Raw genomic sequence first — 20,726 nt, forward strand, 5'->3', positions numbered from 1 at the left:
ACCTCGGACGAAATTGCCCTCGCTATACGCTCGGTTGCATCTGGCAAGGCCATGGGCCCGAACGGCATCCCTATCGAGTTGTATAAGCTGCGACCGGACGTACTGGCACCCCACCTCCGCGCGATGTTCCTTGCGGCCCACTTGCGGGGCTCCCTCCCGCCGGACCAACGTCTGGCTACAATCGTGGTGATCCACAAGGAGGGGAAACCCCGAGACCGGGTTACCTCCTATCGGCCTATCTCGCTCTTGAATGCGGAGCCCAAAATCCTTGCCAAGGTGCTGGCCAACCGGCTGGTCGGTGTGGTGGGCGATTTGGTCCACCAAGACCAGTCTGGCTTTATCCCCCATCGCAACACGGCCCTTAATCTGCGGCGCTTGCACGGGGTGCTCGCGCCACCATGGCGTTTGACACGCTCGAATGGCCATACATTTGGGCGATGCTGGCGAAATTTGGTTTCGGACCGGGATTCATCAGCTGGGTCAAATTGTTGTACTCGGGCCCGTTAGCGCAGGTGGTAGTGAATGGGCGAGTCTCGGCCCCGTTCGCGCTGGGACGGGGCACGCGACAGGGTTGCCCCTTGTCGCCGCTCCTGTTTGCATTGGCCTTGGAACCCCTGGCGGAGTGGCTGCGGTGGCACCCTTCCATCCGTGGTCTCCATTGGACCCCCGAGTATGAGGACCGCGTGTCCCTCTACGCTGACGATATCCTTTTGTACCTAGCCTCCCCGCGCAAATCACTGATTGTCCTGGTTGATGTCCTGCGCTCCTTTGGCCGTAACTCAGGCCTTGTCATCAACTGGGCTAAATCATGTGTCTATGTGCTTTCCGGGGAGGCTCCCGTCCTCCCGCGGGGATGTCCGATCCAGATTGCCTCGCAGGGGTTTCGGTACCTGGGTGTCTATATCACGCTGGACCCGGCGGCCCGCTACGAGCGAAACTTGCTTCCCCCCCTCCAACGCTTGAAGGAGGACGTCGCGCGCTGGCGGCACCTGCCGCTTTCGCCGCTCGGCCGGGCGGCATTGTTTAAGATGATGTCGTTGCCGCGCTTCCTGTACGCTCTCCAGAACACTATGGACCTAGTCCCGGCGCGCTACTTCCGTGAGGTGGAGAGTCTACAGCGCCGCCTGTTCTGGGACGGGAGGCCGCGTATAGCCCTGGCGAAGTTGACGCTCCCGTGGTATGACGGGGGGATTGCCCTCCCGGACATTAAGCGGTATTACTGGGCCTCCCAGCTGGCTGCAATTAATCACGGCCTCTATGGGCCCGCCTTGAACCCGGCATTTGAAATGGACAAGATGCTCCTGCCCGGTGGCGACTACAATCGAGCGCTCTACTCTGGCGCGCCGGATCCCCGCTTGACGGGGCCCACGCGTGTCATGGTGCGGGTGTGGCACGCGGCCAATGCAGCTATGAGGTGGAAGGACCGTTTGACCCGGGCGTCGCCGTTGTATGCGCCTCAGCGGTTGGGCTCCCTGTGGACCTCGAAGGGCTTCGAGAAGTGGGACACGATTGGCATCAGTAAAGTGGGGGACCTCTGGACGAGAGGGGGATTTAAAACATTCGAGACGCTGCAGGCGGAGTTTCAGCTGCAGGGCAGTGAATACTTTCGGTACTTGCAGGTCCGTCATGCGCTGGGCTCCGTCTTCCCAGACGCCGCCTCCATCCCGGAGTCTTCCCCCCTGGAGGATAGAGTGCTGGATGGCCACGTTCCGGATAGCACGATCTCCCTCATTTACAAAAAATTGATTAATGACCGCTCGGGCCTGCTGACCGGCCTCCGTGAGGCTTGGGTTGCCGACGGGCTGGAGTTGGACGACGAAGACTGGATTTCCGCGGTGGCCTCTCCGAAGGAGGTGGCCATACCGGCTCGCCTTCGCTTCGTCCAGCTTAAGATACTCCACCGGGTTTACATGACGGGGCCAAGGCTTCTGCGTATGGGTTATGCTGAGGATGGGTTGTGTAAGCGTGGGTGTGGTGCTTTGGCGACTTTTTTGCATATTTTGTGGGAATGCCCGAAGGTGGAGCGATTCTGGCGTGGTGTGCATGAGGTCCTGCGTCTGGTTACGCATGTCGCACTGTTGCCTGAAGCGAGGAGATGCTTGCTGAATGTGTGGGAACCAACTGATTACTCGGTTCCGCAGACGCGATGGGTGACTCTGGGATATATGATAGCTAAGCGTGACATCGCTCAACTGTGGGGATCCCAGCGGCCCCCGGCGGTGTCGGCCTGGAAAGAACATATGGATTGGTGCATGTTCCGAGAAAAGGTGGTGTATGTGGCGAGGGGCAAGCCTGGGGCGTGGGTGAAAATATGGGGCCCCTGGAACGCCTACCGCGAAGTATTTGCGAGCCACCACTGCTCCCTGCTGCCTCACCGGCTCCGTCCCCCTAGTTGACCCCCTCCCCCAGCCCCGGGCACAGAGTTCCCCCAGTCCTGGACTTGTTTCCCTTCCCCCTCTTCAGATTCCTGTGGATGGTCGGGGTCCCTTATTCGAGGAGCACGTGTGGTTACCTTCGATTGCGGGTTGCCTTGCGGGTGTGTTTTTCTATGTTGTTGCGTGTGTATAAAATGAAACCGTATTGTGGGCCTAGAGTCATGTGGCTTACGTCGTTGATGTCTCCTGATTTGCTTCTTTGTAACGCCAAGTGCCCTTTTGTAAGTTTGTCAGGTGCTCCTGTCACTCTAGCGGCCGGCCGGAAGGTTGTAGGCCCATACTTGTATATACTTGAGATTGAAATAAACGGTTTCAACAAAAAAAAAGAAAAAAAAAAAAAAAAAAATGAATGATAAGTTGTTAGCGGTGTGTTCAGAATGGGGAGATGCACCCTACTTCCCCAACCATCAATCCAAGATTGAAATAAACAATTCACCCTATTCAAAGCATACACAATTCTAATCCCAAGGCAGTATAATACACTTCAGTAATGTTAAAACACACTAATAGCCTCTTTATCTTCTTGGGTGTTTTTATTCCATCCACTTCTTTTAGCCAATGCGTTTCGTCGCTCCAGGGTGTCACCCCTACAACTTACTCAGGGCTAAAAGTAACACAAATGCCAGTTTCGTAATACAAGTAAAGGTTGTGTAGGAAATAACACAAAGCATACTCTCAAAATTTGCACTGAGCAAAAACCAAAAGTGATGTGCTCATTGTATGCACAGTACATTTGAAAATACCAACATATGTTTGCACCTTAATAGTAATCAAAACTAATCATTCTGTGCATTTGCCGTTATTTAGCCAAACATGAACATGTCAAAGTTAAAAAGACAGTTGGTGACATACCCTATAATTAAGGAAATGAGTCTATCACATTTTATATAAAATTCTGTGACGCCCCTATTGTGATGTGACTGAAGTGTATCATACTGCCTTGGGATTAGAATTGTGCGTGCTTCGAATAGTGTAAATTAATGATGATTGAATACACTGACCTCTTTTTGAGTGAACATATATTTAGAATGCATGAAAGGTTTAACAAACAGGCTCTGTTGAAATAAGTTTGCATATGTTATGGGTCTTTCCCTTCCTTTTCTACTTTTCATGCACAAGCATTTTCTGTTGAGCACATTGTTATGGTTCTTGAAGCGACCAATGTGTATAAATAGTAGATGTACAGTAACAATATAAATTGAAACTCATATTTGGAATAATATTGCGTTTTATGTTATTATATTATATATTTATATGCGCTCTCCCTGTTTTTCTATATTCATTGAAGTTTGACTCAGGATATTTGAATCGAATTGTTCTATCCTAACTGTCTGTTAGGACCATTGTTTTTCATATGTTATCAGTGGCTTTCATTATATCCTAGGTTTCCCATGTCCCGATTGGCTGTTTCTCTTACATGGTATGTTTATGGCTTTATTACACAGCTACCTACTCACATATCGTCAATAATACCAACGATCTGATTCCAGACTGCCTGTTCTATCGTACTTGAATACTGATGATTCGACAAGGAGTAGTGATTCCAATTATTGTTACAATGTGCCCCTCTGCCCTCTCTTTTTCCACAAACCCATGAATTCTGAGATTACTATTTATAATGCACCAGAAGAATAATCTGGATTCTAGATTAGGCTCCTCAATAGGCTTTTTCTGGCGACCATTTTACTCCCTCTTTTTATTTTATTTGTTACATTGGATGTCTACTTGTAATCTAACACTGGGGTTAGCTAGTTATATAGTTGTTCTCTCTTTCTGAAAAATGATTTGTTCTCTCCAACCACTGATTATTAACACCCCATTAGATATCTTTTGCACCATTTGGAATATGGGTATGGATTCACCCTGAACACCAGCATCTGACATATTTTGGTTAAACACCAACATCCAACAATAATTTGGCTCTCAAACCATGAACTGTACACGGGCCATTTTGTTGTGTGTTTTTTCCTGATGAAGACCCTAATAGATGTTTTTCAATTTACACAAGTTTAGAAGGGTCGAAACATCGACGCTCTTTTAAGAAGCGTTTGTCCATCATTGACCATCAAAGTTATAAGAAACAATTCTTTAGGTCATCCTGAGACAAAACTGTGTCACGCTCTGTGTATAAGTTACTGTCTGTGATGTAAATAATTTATGCGTGTATTGTATTTTGTTTATTGATGTAGTACTTATGTTCCTTTGTTTATGGTCGAATCACTGTGTGTATATGTCCTGTGTTTCTGAATTTGCCCATGATATGTTGTGCTTTTGATAAAGTACATGATTCTATGAACATATTCGCCAAATAACACGATTAGTTCGTAATTTTTATTAATATGTGTTCACTTGATTCTTTTGGTGTGAACATTTAATGTGATCCCACGGTTTAGGGGATTTAAGAATATAAATCTATAGAGTCAGTTGTGGCAGAACCACTGCTCGTTTACTGATATCTACTTGTACCCTACCTTACCATGGGTCTACCTCCATTGGAGCATTCGTATTAACAAACCGACCTCACCTAGTGTTAGGTTTGTTTACATTAATTTATTTTCTACAATTGATTAAAACCCATCACTTCAATTACTTTTTCAATTGGTGGCATGTATGGTGTTTCAGCATGGGTTTATCGACAGTTTAGTTTTCTGTGCATTTTCTTTTTGTGACCCCCTTTAGCACTTCTTCCCCTTATCTTACAGTTAGCACTTTGGATTTCTTCCAACAGTGGATTGGACTTGTATCACTTATTAACTACAATAGAAACTCTGTGTTGAATTTTATACAAAGCCATTAGGTCCTCACTTTCTGCTTATTCAATACTGGTTTAGCCATCTTTCTGCATGAAGTTGTCTAGGTTTTTCCTTAACTCTTCTTATATTTCTGATTTTGATGTACCTTATATGATTTTACAGGCTTGAAAAAGTCACATTGTGACAAAACATGTTTCAGCTGTTATCCAAAATTGTATATACTGAAGTTTGGCTGTTCCAAACTGAATGTACATAATATCACAGAACGTCCTTTTCTGCAATAACAATTTATAATTGAAGCATAACTACAAATCGCTAATCTATGAACGTTTTGAATTTGTATAGATTTCCATGGAGTGCTGTGGTGTCTTCTTATGTCTGAATTTGTACCTGCTCTGACAACTTTGAAAAAATCAAGCATTGACCAACTGTGGGGGGGGGTGGTCTCTCCGAGCAGCAAGATGGCAGCTCGTTGAGAGGGCTCTGCCGGCTGAGACATAATCCGAATAAAATCCTGCAATAAAGTGGACAACTGTCGCCAGCTGTCCGGGTTACACAACTGCTCATTAGATACTGCACTGGATTGAGCCCTCTATTTTGCCCGCCGGTACTCTGGAAGTCCTTATTTGGGAGACAAGCCAGGCTAGCCTGGTCGTGAGTGAGAGGAGCCGTTGTGAGATGCTGGCCTGGGCGTACTCCGACAGTAAGCTGCGCTGCCAAGCCTGACCAAAGGATAGTGCGGGTTTGATTGTATGCATACCCTGCTTAGGGCGGAAGCCTGCTGAATCGGCTGGAGGTTGCTGCGACTTAAGAGGCACACAGAATTTGAACAAGACCCTGAAGGTGTGAACAGAAAGGGGACGGTGGAGAAAGAGCGATGAGCTGCGTTCCATCCTCCTGGAGGTGAAATCAAGTCTAAAAACAATAGACAACAAAATTGACCAGCTTACAGACCGATTAGATCAGGTAAAGCAACAGGTGGATGCTCATGAGCTCCAACTGGACAAACTGGAAAACCGCGCCACAGACACACCCGAATTACAGTCAGAGACCAGGGAACAGCTACTAAATATGGAAAAGGTACTAGAAGTTATAAAAGCAAAAAATGAAGATTTAGAAGCCCGGTCCCGCCGGAATATTATACGTATCACAGGAATACCAGACACGACAGCGATGGGTAAGGTGGAAGAATTTGTGGAAACACTGCTATGAGACTTGTTTGGGTCTATACTCTCTACAATGTTCATAGTGGAGTGAGCACATAGAACTTTGGGTCCTTGCCCTCCAGTAGGTGGCACACCAAGGCCCATCCTTGCGAAACTGCTCAACTACCGCGATCAAGATGAAATACTCTGTGCTGCCAGGGAGATGGGACACATTACTCATCAAGGCAATCAAATCTCCATCTTCCCAGACTTCACGCTTGCTGTTCAAGCGGCTAAAAGGGAGTTTGTGCCAGCTAAATATATCCTTTGCCTAGCTGGGATCCCATACGCTCTACTATACCCAGCAAGTTAAAAGTTACACAGGACGACAATCAACATCATTTTTCAGATGCAAAGTCCGCCTTAAAATTTGCCAAACATGCATTTGGTAACAGGCGATCGCCGTCTGCGGTGGGGCAAGCAGAGGCAGGACTAAGTGACAATGACAACTTGGGCATGCGGCAGAATCGTGGTCACGTAGAGGAGGCAGCCGGTGATGTATTGTGTCAATTGATTGTGTATAGCATTGCACCCATGTTAGGGTAACCACAGATGGTCCACTAGATAATTCTCAGCCACCCTTGGTCAGGGCGTATCCCGGAGACACCCTGCCCCCAGGGAGAGCTCCCACTATTGGTTGTTTTTCTATGTTGTTGGGTAGTTGTGGGTCTTTTGAGAGAGGGTGGGAAATTGAAACTCTACCTAATTGGGGGGGGGGGGGGGGGGTTAGTGTGAGTGGGGGGGGGGATGATGGTTTGGGTCACAGTGCAACACAGTTTTATAATCAACATCAGCCTTGAGGCACTACATAAAACAGCACCAGGCCTTAAAATAACAGGACGCACAGGAATAAGCAGTAGGAATTGGACTCACTGGTCCAGTAGTTCAATAGGGCATCAGAACACTTATGACCGGTCGGTGGCCAAACGGAGACCTGGTAATGCACTGTACCCTGTTTTAAACTAGACCTGGCATCCATTAAACACTTAACTTGGAACATCAGGGGTCTTAATGACCACCGTAAAACAAGGCTGGTCCAGGCTTACTTGATAAGGCATAAGATCGACTGCTGCTTTCTGCAGGAAACCCACCTGACCAACACATCTAAAGTCAGGTTACAACATAGACATCGGGGGACATATATTCAGCAGTGTACTCTATGCTAGGGAGGTGACTGTACTTATGCGCCGTGGGTTAGAATGGAATTTAGTACAATCCCACTTAAATCCGGAGGGTAGATTTGTACTCCACAATGGCTCACTGGGTGGATCCGAAATGAAAATGGCAGCTATTTCTGGGCCCATCACGGAAGAACCAGACTTTTTCTACAATGTGTGGGCAAAAATCGAAAGCATGGGATGTGACACCATAATCTGGGGGAGGGGTGGTAATTTTAATGCCGTACTAAATAATGCGCTGGACAGACGGGGATCATCATGTAGATTACACCCCAGAGCTAGTGAAGCCCTCAACACACTTATGTGGGAAAATGGGCTGGTGGATATCTGGAGATTATGGAATGCTGACATAGCCAAAGGTTCTTGCATCACGTCTCAACACAATGCGTGGTCCAGATTGGACTACTGTTTGGACTCCCGAGATACAGCGGCTTGGGCGACAGACGTTCCTCTGCTGACCAAAACACTCTCTGATCAAGCCCCTTGCTTATTACAAATCAACATACCGAGGTCCCATAGGCAAGCATTTACCTCGAGACTCCCCCTCTCCCCCCTCCCCCCCACATGTTCTATTAGACCAGGCCCGTCGGGAAGAAATAGGGAATGATATCACCAACTACTTTGTGGAAATTGAGGGTTCGGTGTCTTCGGCTGGTACGCTCTGGGAGGCCTTCAAGGTTGTTGTCAGGGGACACTGCATTGCTAAACAATCCGGCGACTACAGACCCTAGAGCAGTGGATGAAGGAGGGGAAGCTGAATATTACAAAACAGGGGACAGTACACACTTGGCAACACTTAGGAGAACATTATCAGAATTCGAAGAAGAAGGCCACCACGAAGGAAAGTTTCTGGGGAAGTACCACACCGCTAGAAAGTATGGGGAAGGGGATCGCCCCTGGGAAGACCCTGGCTAATAAAGCAAACTAGTGTGCAGTTCCAAAGTGTGGGTGGGAATATTCAGGTCTTTGATAAAGTGCCCTCACACACCCCGAGGGATGTCATGCTTCATTATTGGGCTTGCTACTCGTCGGGCCGGCGCTGCAATGCCCGACGGGCACCCATGAAGGAGCTCTTTAGCGGACTTCTTTTAGTTAATGAAGCCGTAAGGTGCATGTGGGTGTGTGGACTAGGTAGTGCAGTGAGTGCAAGTTGGTGTTAAAATAGGTTTTGGGCCGCCCTATAGTCTAAATTGTATTCCAGGGGTGCACCAACCTAATTAAAAGCAGACAGCCCTAATTGGATGCAATGGTCCTAAAGGGCATGTGTGGTGTGAAAGGTCGACATGTTTCTGGCCTTAGATAGCCCCTAATGGGTCTGGCACAATTAATCAGGAACAAGTGTAAAAATAGAGAATTTTTTAACTCCGACACTAGCGCAAACCTGGTTCTGGTATTAAAACTATGGAGTAGCAACCAGCTTTGCATGTAGACACCAGGTCCAATTGGCCTAGTGTTGTGTGACTCCTTTATTAGTAGGTCTAGGCTGACGGGAGCTTTTCAAAAGAGCACCTCATTGCTCACAACGGAAGGCAGCGCGGTACCTAGCAGTGTTCCTACCCCTGCTCTGCCCAATGATGAAGCATGACATCCCTCGGGGTGTGTGAGGGCACTTTAGCAAAGACCCGAATATTCACACCCACACTTAGGAACTGCACACTAGTTTGCTTTATCAGTTTACGTTTGGGAGCTGGATAAAAAAAACTCCTGGTTCCTCTTGTTTGAAGTGAAGACCTTAGCTAACACACTTCATCCTTCTCATAAGTCGGTATATATCACAGAACTATGGGTTGACAATAACGTACCAATAAGAGGGTCTCAGAAGACACTTGAACACTTTGCCACTTTCTGCAAAATGCGGTACACCTCTAAGTCCCCAGACATAGCTGCAGATCTGCAAACCTATTTTGACTCACTAGAACTATTATGGCTCGACAAGGCTCAGAGAGACTACCTAGACGAACCTTACACTGTAGATGAAATTTTACAGGTCATAAATAGCCTCCCTAATGACAAAGCCCCCGGCCTGGATGGCTTAACTACATCTTTTTATAAAGCATATGCTACTATATTAGCCCCACATCTATTAGATGTATATCAAGAATCGATTGAATCCGGTCGCTTCCCACCATCTATGCAGGAAGCTATGATTCTCACACTATTGAAACCTGGCAAAGAGCCAACAAGCTGTGACTCCTACCACCCACTATCACTTATCAACATTGATAATAAGATCTATGCCAAACTTATAGTGCACCGACTGCAGCCTCTTCTCCCCCTTATTGCCCGTCCATACCAGTCTGAGTTCATTCCAGGCAGGTCCACGTCACACAACCGGATGACCTTCTTTGCCCTGCTGCATTACCTTGACCCCCAGATGCCTGCAGCGGCGGCGCTGCTAGACACAACCAAAGCATTTGATTCCCCCGAAAGGGGGTACATGTTTGCTGTACTAGCTAGAATAGGCATTAGCCCCGGCTTTCTTGACCAAATTAAGCTTCTATACTCCGAACCCACTGTTAGACTGCATGTAAATGGGCTTCTGTCGGAGAGCTTTTCTATTACGCGAGGCACAAGGCAGAGGATGCCCACTGTCCCCTCTCCTGTTTGCTATAGCAATGGAGCCTCTGGCCACTAGGAGTCGACAACATCACACGAACAGAGGGGTGGGGTTTACTTCCAGGGGCCTTACAATCTCGCTATATGCAGACGATGTGACACTCTATTTTAGTGACCCAACAATAAATACACTGCCTATCTTACGAGAGCTGACCAGATTCAGAAGCCTATCCGGAATCCAAATCAATTGGTCCAAGTCAACAATGTTCCCATTGACGGACTGTACAGCTCCGTTCACGCTTGAACACCCTTTGAAATGGGCAGAAAGACCAGTAAAATATCTGGGGATTTGGCTTAGCCGAGATGTGCAGGAGTTATGGAAGATGAACTATGTGCGCACGGTTACCTGGCTTGAGGAGAAAATTAAAATATGGTCCCGCCTCCCATTGTCATTAGCGGGTAGAATAGCAATAGCGAAGATGATAGTGCTGCCGAAATTGCTTTATCTATTTGTCAATCTTCCGCTTCCTCTCACTCGGGCTTTTCTCAATGAGATGAGACCTTGATGATCAGATTGATATGGGCCGGGAAACAGGTGAGAATTTCATGGGAACTGCTTACACTACCACTAGGGCAGTTAGTCTTGGGCTCGCCGGATATTCCCTTATATGCCTATTGTGCCCAGGCCCACTTTCTACATTACTGGATACACCCTACCCCGTTTCAACCACATGTGGCGATGAGCTGGATAAAGTTGCTCCTACACCATTGAATGTGGCGATCTTTACTAAATTCAAAAGACCTAAAAACGACAGACACCACGGAAACGCTGTGTTGGGCTTGGGACAGGCTACGCCTAAGAGCAGGTAGGGAATTGCTATATGCCCCTTTGACTCTACTAGCATATAATCCCATGATGCTGGTACTGGCTGAGGAAGGTGAGGTGAGCTGGGAGACTAGGTATGACCACGTTTGCAGATTTATATCCGAATGAGACCTTTATATCCCAGCTGGTGCAGACTGCGGAGTCCAGGTCCCACTTCTCGGATTTGCTGTTATATTACCGCATCAGAGCGGCCAGCAGCCAGATAAACGGGGTTTTCCCCTCCCCCCGCCCACACTAAATGTCCTAGATCAACTGTTGAATAACCCTTCCCAACATAGACTAATAATACGTTTATATAACACATGCAAAGTGCTACCCCGATCACACAACCAAAAGCCCTAGCGAACTGGAATGAGGAGTTACCTACACCCATGACTGAGGAACAGTGGAGGTTCTGCTGTGGACAACTAGAGGCATTGTTACCAAATTATAAACTCCGCTTGATTCATTTGAAGTTTCTACACATGTATTATAGAACACATGTACAGTTACACCGCATGGGGCTTCGGGAAGGACTCAAACTGTTGGAGATTTTGCTCTGCCCAGTCCTCATTTCTAAATCTTGCCTGGTATTGTCCCCAGATTGCGCACTATTGGTCAGAGATATTCAAGGTGGTCAGTACAATACTGGAAAAGACACTGGAGCCAATGTCCCTTTTGGGGCTGCTGGGCTACACGAAGGACGTTCCGGCAGAAACTAGGGGCTTGTTGGCCATTTTGCTCTTATTAGCCAAGAGACGTGTGGCTGTTCATTGGGGCAGACCAGGTGTGCCAAAGGTGAGGCCTGGGTTATGGAGCTTACATTCTGTCAGGAGTAGCCCAAAACCTTCTGGAACTGATGCCAGTGGCCTCTCGGCCTAGGGTTATCTGGGAACCCTTTATGACATGGACCAGAACACAAGGTCCGGAGGTTATGGCTCTATCCGTATCCCCTGAGTAAATATTGTTCAGTAGGTGGGGTCGTCAGGACGGTGATTGCTGGGTGGAGTTGGGTTGCCTTCGGATAGATATGTAGTCACTGTAACAGACACCGGCCTGTGGACAATCTGGGCTTCGATTGTTTAACCTGTATAAGGAGTATGCCTACTGTGTGATGACATTGATACTACTTGGCTTGGTGATTCCCATATGCTGCACTGTATTCTCAACCTTTTGTTGTTCTTTTTCTGTTTGCTGTATTTTTCTTTCATCTGGCATTAAGGAGAATGTATTTGCATTGTCGTTAAGGCTAGCCGGATATTGCAGATTTTATCTGGCCTTTCTCTTTCGACCATGTACGCGTTACATTAAAATGCAAACAAATTTAAATAAAAAAATAACAAAAAAACATTGACCAACAGTAGTTTCTTGAGAACTGTATAATAAAACCATTTCACCAAGCATCACTGACATGACAAAGGTAGAGCATGAACAGATTTGGTACAAGCTTCCCTATGTTATGTTATGTTAGCAATTTGTTAAAGCGCAAAACAGCTGCCCCAGCAACGGAGCGTCCCGGCGCTGACCTAAACAGTACCTGAGGGGAGGGAGAAACCACAGAGGAGTTAGATGACAGAGAAAAGGTGGGTTTTTAGTTCCTTTCGAAAGGTAGTTAGGTTGGTCAGGGTGCGGATATGCAGAGGCAGGGAATTCCAAAGTTTAGCCCCTAAAACTTTGAAAGAGCGGCCGCCCATTCTGCAGAGCTTGGTTCGCGGGACCGTCACCAGGTGCTGTCCCAGCGATCGCAGGGTGCGCTGGGGAGTGTAGGGTGCTAGAAGCGGGCGTAGGAGTTCAGGGCCGTCTGAATTAAGAATTTTAAATGCAGTGGTGAGGATTTTGAATTGAATTCGGGATTCAATTGGCAGCCAGTGTAATTTCCGGATGGTGGCTCTGGCAGAGCACCTGCGCGGAAGGCCAACCACAGCCCTAGCGGCCGAGTTCTGAACTCGTTGCAACCGTGCTAGTTCTGTTTTATTCGCCCCTAAGAATAGAACATTGGCATAGTCCAGCCGGGCAAGGATAATGGATTGGATGATAAGTTGACGAGTTCTGCAGTCGAAGAAACCGAGTATCGGACTGAGACTCCTCAGTAGACCCACACAAGTAGCTGCCACTTTCTTTGTGTGGGACTGGAAGTTGAGTGAGGAGTCCAGCCAGACGCCTAGGTTCTTCACAACATTTTTTGGCACGGGAGTGGGGCCAAGCAGAGAGGGCCACCAATGATCGCTCCAGTGGCCGGGGTTCTTACCGAGGAGAAGCACCTCAGTTTTCCCTGCGTTCAGTTGAAGGCAGTTGCGCGTCATCCACTGCGCAACTGCCACTAAGCCATCCCTGAATTTAGCAGCCGAAGTTGAAGGGCCTTCGGAGAGAGTGATGACCAGCTGTGAGTCGTCGGCGTACGACACCAGCGTGAGGTCCCACTCTTTTGCCACTACTGCAAGAGGCTGGACGTAAAGGTTAAAAAGGGATGGACTTAGCGCAGAGCCCTGAGGGACTCCCTGTTCGATGGAATGGGGTTGGGAGATATAAGGTGGGGCTGAAACTCGAAAGGACCTGTCCTTCAGGAAGGACCGGAACCACTCGAGGGCGAGCTCATCAATCCCTATGGCCTCAAGTCGTTTCAGCAGGATATTGTGTGAGACCGTGTCAAAGGCCGCGCTGAGATCCAGCAGGATCAGCGCGGCACTTTGACCGGCGTCCAGAACGCCCCGGAGATGTTCAGTGGTGGTCAACAGGGCCGACTCGGTGCTGTGACCTGGCCTGAAACCATTTTGAGATGGGTCCAGGACGTGATTTTTCACCATGTGATGGGATAGTACTTTATTCATCTGCCAGTTTAGACGCCAATGGGAGCAGCGAAATGGGTCTGAAGTTTTCTGGCTTTGTGGGATCCAGTGTGGGCTTTTTAATAATAGGGGAGACCCATGCTAGTTTCCAACAGGTGGGAACCGCAGCTGAGGAAAAAGAAAGATTGAGAAGGCTGGCAAGGGGGGGGAGAAAAAAATCAAGTGAGTCCAAGAATTTGGCTGGTCTCATGGGATCTGTGGGGGAGCCAGACTTAACCTGTCTGCACAGTTTAGCAAGGTCGTCGAGGGATATGTCAGGTATTCTTGACAGTCTAGACATACCAACCACAGGGTTGAGAGTATTTAGAGAAACAGGCTCATCTTGTGGGAAAGTGATGTAGATCTTCCTCACTTTTTCAATGAAAAAGGTGGCAAGGTCTTCGCACTGTTTCGAAGAAGTAATACAGGAGACTGGGTTGGAAGCATTTTGAAGGTTTTGAACGAGTTTAAAGATCGTTTTGGTGGGATTAGAGCTTAATTTGATTTCCTTTGCATAAAAGGAGGCGCGGGTGGTGCGAATCGCTTTGTGATACATTCGTAGTTTTGATAGGTAAAGAACTTTATCGCTATCCAGATAATTTTTTCTCCATCCGCGTTCAGCTTTTTTGCATTCCTTCCGCATGGTTTTGAGCGTCTCATTGTACCATGGATTTGTAGGGGAGCTGCGGGTTTTGGTCCATGTAGCCGGAATTAAGGCGTCAAGCCCTGTAACGATCCAGTCGTGAAAAGCGGCATAGGCTGTATTAATGTCATTGTTCTCGTCAGGGGGGTGAAACTCTCCCAGATTTTTAATTAGGTCCTCAGATGAGAATTTATGCCATGGCCTTTTGTAGCAGGGATTAGCAGCAGATTTAGTGGGCGTTTTTTTCGCCGTAAGGATAAATCTGATAAGGAAATGGTCGGTCCAACCCATAGGCTCAGGGGGAGCGGCCATAGCTTCTAAAATGTTGGTGAAAACAGGGTCTAGTGTATGCCAAGCAATGTGAGTGGAGGAGTGGACAAGAGAGTTTAGCTGAAGGGCCGTAAGATCAGCCAACAGGCTTTTAATGGAGGGGTCAATAGTGGAATCAAAATGGAGATTAAGATAACCCAATATGGTGAAGTTGGGAGAGGAAACTACCAAAGTTTGGGATATTTCTAGGAGTTCATCAATGAATCTAGCAGAGGGACCAGGCGGCCGGTAGATATATAGCCCAGAAAGGGCAAATTGAGGGCATATGGAGATCTTAAATCGTGCGCTTTCGTAAAGGAGCAATTATATACAGTTCGATATATAACAGCTATCCCACCGTCCCAAGCATATTAGAGTGGGTGGCAGCATATGCCGGACACAGATTGAAGCAAATAAATTATGAAGAACTTCTTGGCCTGAAATAGGCTAAAGCTCTACAAGCGATACCTAGTAATAGCATCCAAAACAATTTTCCTTTTAACTCTGGAATACAATTTGTTATTGCTTCACTGAACCTTCCTATGGTTTAGTCATTCGACCTACAAGAAGATATAGCTTGACTCTGTGTCAACTCATTGTAATACTCCCCTTTGTGTAACTCAACTAAAAAATAAATCCTTAAATTCTTTAAATGACTATATGTACATTGAAACTTTCTGATTGAATAAGGGGAACTTCACAGTCACTTTAATAAAGACCTGCATACATTTAGAAAATCACAAAGCAGTCCTGGAAGAACTAGTGTGTCGCAGCCATTCTGAATAGGTGACCAACAACCAATCAGAATGGCCTGAACACAAGTGACAATTAGGAGTGGTTGAAAGGCAGAAATTCAAACTGGCTGAAACAACTTACGTTTATTCAGTCCGATAAGCCATTACGGAATCAATTAGGATTGTTTTAGATTTTCCGACTACTGTGATTGGCTGCTGTGCAACTAAACAGAACAGTTCGCGATCATTTCACTATACTAGATATAGACTAGGAAAGGCAAGTGGTACAACAGAGTGCATGCAGGGTAGTCAGTATGGGCACTATGGAATTATAATTTACAAAGCAATTCCTTATTGCCAGCGTAATGTGAAATATTTGATTCTGTCTGTATTCATTATGACATTCTTTCCACTCTTAAATACAGTCAAATCCTTTAGTTACTGCTGCCCTGATTCTGTATTTTGAGAAAGGGAACTGTTGGCTTTGCTGCAGTTACCTCATAACCTTTGTTAACATCGGTTATTTGCCAGTGCTCATTAGGAATGCCCATGCGAGAGAAGTCCTCTTTCACATCGATCAACTTCCATCCCTCCTCCTTCTCTTCTGGGCAAAATTTCGGATTGTAAGAGAAAGCATACAGGTCCTCGTGGTTTTCTGGAGAAAAGTAAACATTTGTTTTTTTTTAAACATTTGCATTAATCCAGCCTTTTCCCAACAAAAGCAATACACACATACATACATTAAATTGCATGCCAATGCTACTCCAAACACAAACATACTGTCAAACACAAACATACTGTATCAATAGTTATTAAGAGTAGGATTAAAAAAAATAGGACGCTCTCTTAGTTATTACATCTACAGCAGGACTCTATATTAGCTCCCAGCAGTGGCAAAAAGATTATACAGAGAAACCTTGCGAGTTAAAAAAACATTCTTAACCAAATCTGTAACAGTCCCACACACGACAGAGGTGCAACCCTCGACTTAGTAATCTCCAAGGTTGACGCCACTCAGCTCGTCTCAATCCCCCCCTGTGATTGGTCTGACCATCACATCATTACAATCCAAGTCATGGTATCAGTGAAAAGACCTTCGACACAACCTTTGAGAACAAAGATCTGTAAGAGAAATCTGAAAAATGTCAGCGCCAACCTACTCGCATCCTCTAATCTTAACATCCTACGTCCCCCGGAAGACCTAGTCGAGGTTCAAGGTCTGACCAATCACTACTTCCACTCCATGAACAGCCTACTAGACACAACAGCCCCTCTACAATGGAAAAGAACCACCTTAAAAGTCTCAAAACCCTGGTATGATGGTAGGCTAAATGAATACAGACGCGCAGTAGAGTATTTGAACGACGTTGGAGATCCGCACTCTCAGCTGACCATCTCAAGCTACTAAGAACTACCAGAAACTCCTACGTCCGAAAGATCAGAAGATCTAAAACGGACTTCTTCAGGAATCAACTAGACAGAGCCAAGAACCGTCCCAAAAAACTATTCGATCTGATCAAAGCCCAAACCAAGAGTGCACCCAACCACTCCAAGACTATCCCTGACACTCTACCCAATTGTGTGGAATTTGCCTTTTTTTTCACTACAAAATCAGAATCCAGACAAAGACCGGCTTGCACAATGACTTTTTGTCCCTTACGGACATGCAAAAGAATACCACACTGCACTTGACTAGTTTCCCAGGTAAATGCTCCACAAAATTCAACCTTGAAGCAAGGCAACCTGGTCATACTTCAACACATACAGTGAAGATACAATAATAAAGACGTTAACTGCCCTGAACCCCTCCAGCCACTTTACAGACCCACTCCCCTCTAACTACTTAATAGACTTCATTCCACTGTTACTACCTCTCTGGACCAAGATTATAAATACCTCCCTCCTTTAAGGAGCCATCCCAGATATCTTGAAAACAGGGCAGGTGTCCTCTATCCTAATGAAACCAACGGCTGACCCAGCGGACTTAAATAACTATCGCCCAATATACAACATCCCCACTCTAGCTAAGCTCTTGGAGAAATGTGTTCACACCCAGCTTAGCAACCACATCCATCAATTCAACCTGCTTAACCAATACCAATCAGGCTTCCGTGCTGGTCACAGTACTGAATCAGCCATGACACACATAATTGACGACGCTCTAAAAATCCTGGACCAAAACGAAGCCTGTTTATTAATCTTACTTGATCTGTCATCGGCATTTGACACCGTTAAACACGACAACTTCCTAGAACTTCTGAAACACAGAAAGGAATATCTGGATCTGTGCTCACCTGGTTTACCTCTTTCCTCCAAAATAGATCTCAAAGATTCAAGGTCAATCAATCCTTGTCCAACCCCGTGCCAGTCACGTTAGGAGTACCGCAAGGCTCTTCCCTTTCCCCTACGCTTTTCAACCTTTTCATGGTACCACTCACCGAACGTCTTAGTCTCTCCGGGATACATTTCCATATATATGCAGACGACACCCAACTCTACATCAAGATCCATTCACTTGAGGACATCAAGTCTCTCAACACAACGCTACAAAAAACGCAAACATGGTTGGCTGAAAACCATTTGAAACTACGCCCTCAAAACAGAGTTCCTCCTAATTGCCGCCCCCAACAAATCATCCACCATCCTGGAATGGATGAAGCACCTAACTGCACTCAAAGGGCAACCTCTCATTGTGGAATCAGCAAAATCGCTAGGTGTTACACTGGACAAAAACGTAAAGATGCAGAAGCATATCAGCGCCTCCACAAAAGGAGCAAATATCCACATGAACACCCTGCGAAAACTAAAACTCTTCCTGCCAGCTAATGACTTCAAACAAGCAGTTCAAGCTCTAGTAATCCCAAGAGTGGAATATGGGGCTGTAACCCTAATCAGCCTCCCCAGGGCGACGACAGCCCCGCTAAGAGCCGTGGTCAACTCAGCTGCGAGATTCATCACAGGCTCAAAGAGAACCTCTCGCATCTCTCCAGACCTTAGAGCCCTCAACTGGCTACCGTTTGAAGCTAGAATTCAGCTGAAAATCGCATGTATGACACACAAGGGACTACACTACAATTCCCCGAGCTATCTATCTCAGAAATTGGTACTCTCGGCTGGTAATAGAGCCTCCAGAAGTTCCAAGAATTTTCTGCTGAAACCACAACGTTTTGCCAAGAAAAAAACATACAACCGGTCCTTCTCAGGAACGGCTCCCAGGATCTGGAATGCCTTGCCTACAGAAAAAAAGACTGAACCCTTCCACGGCTTCCTTCAAAAAAGAAGTGAAAGTGATTCTCATGGCGAAATTCACGTGAACTACTTACCTACTACTGTACGTTAACCACTAGTAGATATTAGTGAGCACCGTATTTAATTACTATTTTGTATTATGGAGCACCCTATTTCTGAATCACCTACAATTGTATTTTTCTATGCTTATACTTGTTTCCAACATATGACATGTAAAGCGCTCTGATAGCCGCAAGGGTCTTGTTCGCGCTATATAAAACCTTTAAATAAATAAATAAATAAATAAGGTGCGACCCATGACTAGGTTACCGGGGTGGCTGGCGAGTTCAATTTTTACGTCTGATGTAAACTGCTATGAAGGTATATTTGCTATCCGCACAAGAGTGTCAGTCAATCTCTTACATGTGTGTAGCATCTCATTGTTTTGCCGGCCTGTCTACGCAGCTCTATCAGCCTACCTCCCGATAGGCACCGATAATATGCCCCAGCTTTGTTTAAGGTTATAGTAGATAGGGATAGGGTGGGGGTGTGTTGAGGTTATGGTATGTGAGTCTCTAGACAAACCTGCCTCAAGCGTGGGCCTTCTATGGGATTTACTAACTTGTGGCAAACAATCTGCATTGAGTGTCTTCTTATTATACAAGAGATATTGCCCACCATTGCAAATTCTGGCAGCCTACTCCGCAATATATTGGCACTTGTCCTTTGTCTTCTGGTACATTACTATCACGAAAAGGACCACTTCCTGTGTAGTGTCACATTTTCAAGAGCTTTTCTCTGGACCACAAGTTGCTGGAAACAAACAAACACACGTATATACATGCATATGTACATATGCATATATGTACATATACTATATATATATATATATATATATATATATATATATATATATATATTCACTGAAAAAACCATAGGTTTCACACAAGTTATAGTTAGCTGGACATTTCACTCGTAAAAAACCAATGAAATTCCCCCGTTATAGTTAGTGCAAGCAACTATAACTCACGCGACCGCAATCCTCTGCTGATGCTAATACTGTATTTAGACACTTATTTGCCCATGTCTTCTTCCATTAAATTTTAGCTATACATATATTACAAATATTTTTTTTTCATAAAGACACATATGTCATCAGCAGAGGATTGCGGTCGCGTGAGTTATAGTTGCCTGCACTAACTATAACGGGGGAATTTCATTGGTTTTTTACGAGTGAAATGTCCAGCTAACTATAACTTGTGTGAAACCTATGGTTTTTTCAGTGAATTTGCAAGGTTTTTTAAATGCTAATTCCTAACTATAACGTATGTGAAACCTATGGTTTTTTCAGTGAATTTGTACGGTTTTTTAAATGCTAAGTTACTTTACGCCATTTGTGGCGTGCGCGCCCACTTAACGCAGTTTGTTCCGTGCGCGCATGGTGCGCTTCGCGCACCGTGCGCGCACAGTGAGCACGCGGTGCCCACGTTACGCTAGATGGGCCATGAACGCACGATGCGCTTCGCGCACCGTGCGCACATGGAGGACTTATGATGAGCATCGTTGGGACAGGTAATATATTATTTTCTCTTTGAGGTATAATGCCATGCACAAATGGACCCCTTCGGGGACCATTTGCTCACGGGGTGGGGATAATTTTTTTTTTTTAATATTTTTTACTGTACGCGTACGGTAAGCGTTATCGGCGAAATTTTCAAAAAAATTAAAATTCCCTTTTTTGCCTTGGGGGATCGTTGGGGACTCCCTCAACATGGCTAGGTGCTTGGGAGCTGTCTAAACAGCCCCTTTACATGTTTTTGCCCTTTGTTTTTCAACCCCCTTTCAAAGTGCGAGAGAGAAAATGGCGGCCGCCGCTTCCTGGTTTAGACCGATTCGAATGTTTACTAAGATCTAACAGCCAATCAGAATCGCGCTCGCGCACGTCACCGTACGCGTACGGTAAGCGTACCGTAAGCTGGCTCAGATATGCTTCAA

General features: G+C 46.0%; 1 protein-coding gene across 2 annotated transcripts in view; it reads right to left on the reverse strand.

Moving 5' to 3' along the window:
- The window catches only part of MTMR8 (myotubularin related protein 8), a 483,391-nt gene that overhangs the window by 292,936 nt on the left and 169,729 nt on the right, over positions 1 to 20,726 (reverse strand). For both annotated transcript variants that reach the window (XM_085608281.1, XM_085608282.1), the window contains exon 4: positions 16,001 to 16,158. In XM_085608281.1, the coding sequence (XP_085464407.1) occupies positions 16,001 to 16,158 (158 nt within the window). The remainder of the gene's footprint in view (positions 1 to 16,000; positions 16,159 to 20,726) is intronic.

The sequence above is a fragment of the Triturus cristatus genome, chromosome 5_2 (genome assembly GCF_964204655.1).
Source record: "Triturus cristatus chromosome 5_2, aTriCri1.1, whole genome shotgun sequence".
In the NCBI taxonomy this organism is placed as follows: domain Eukaryota; kingdom Metazoa; phylum Chordata; class Amphibia; order Caudata; family Salamandridae; genus Triturus; species Triturus cristatus.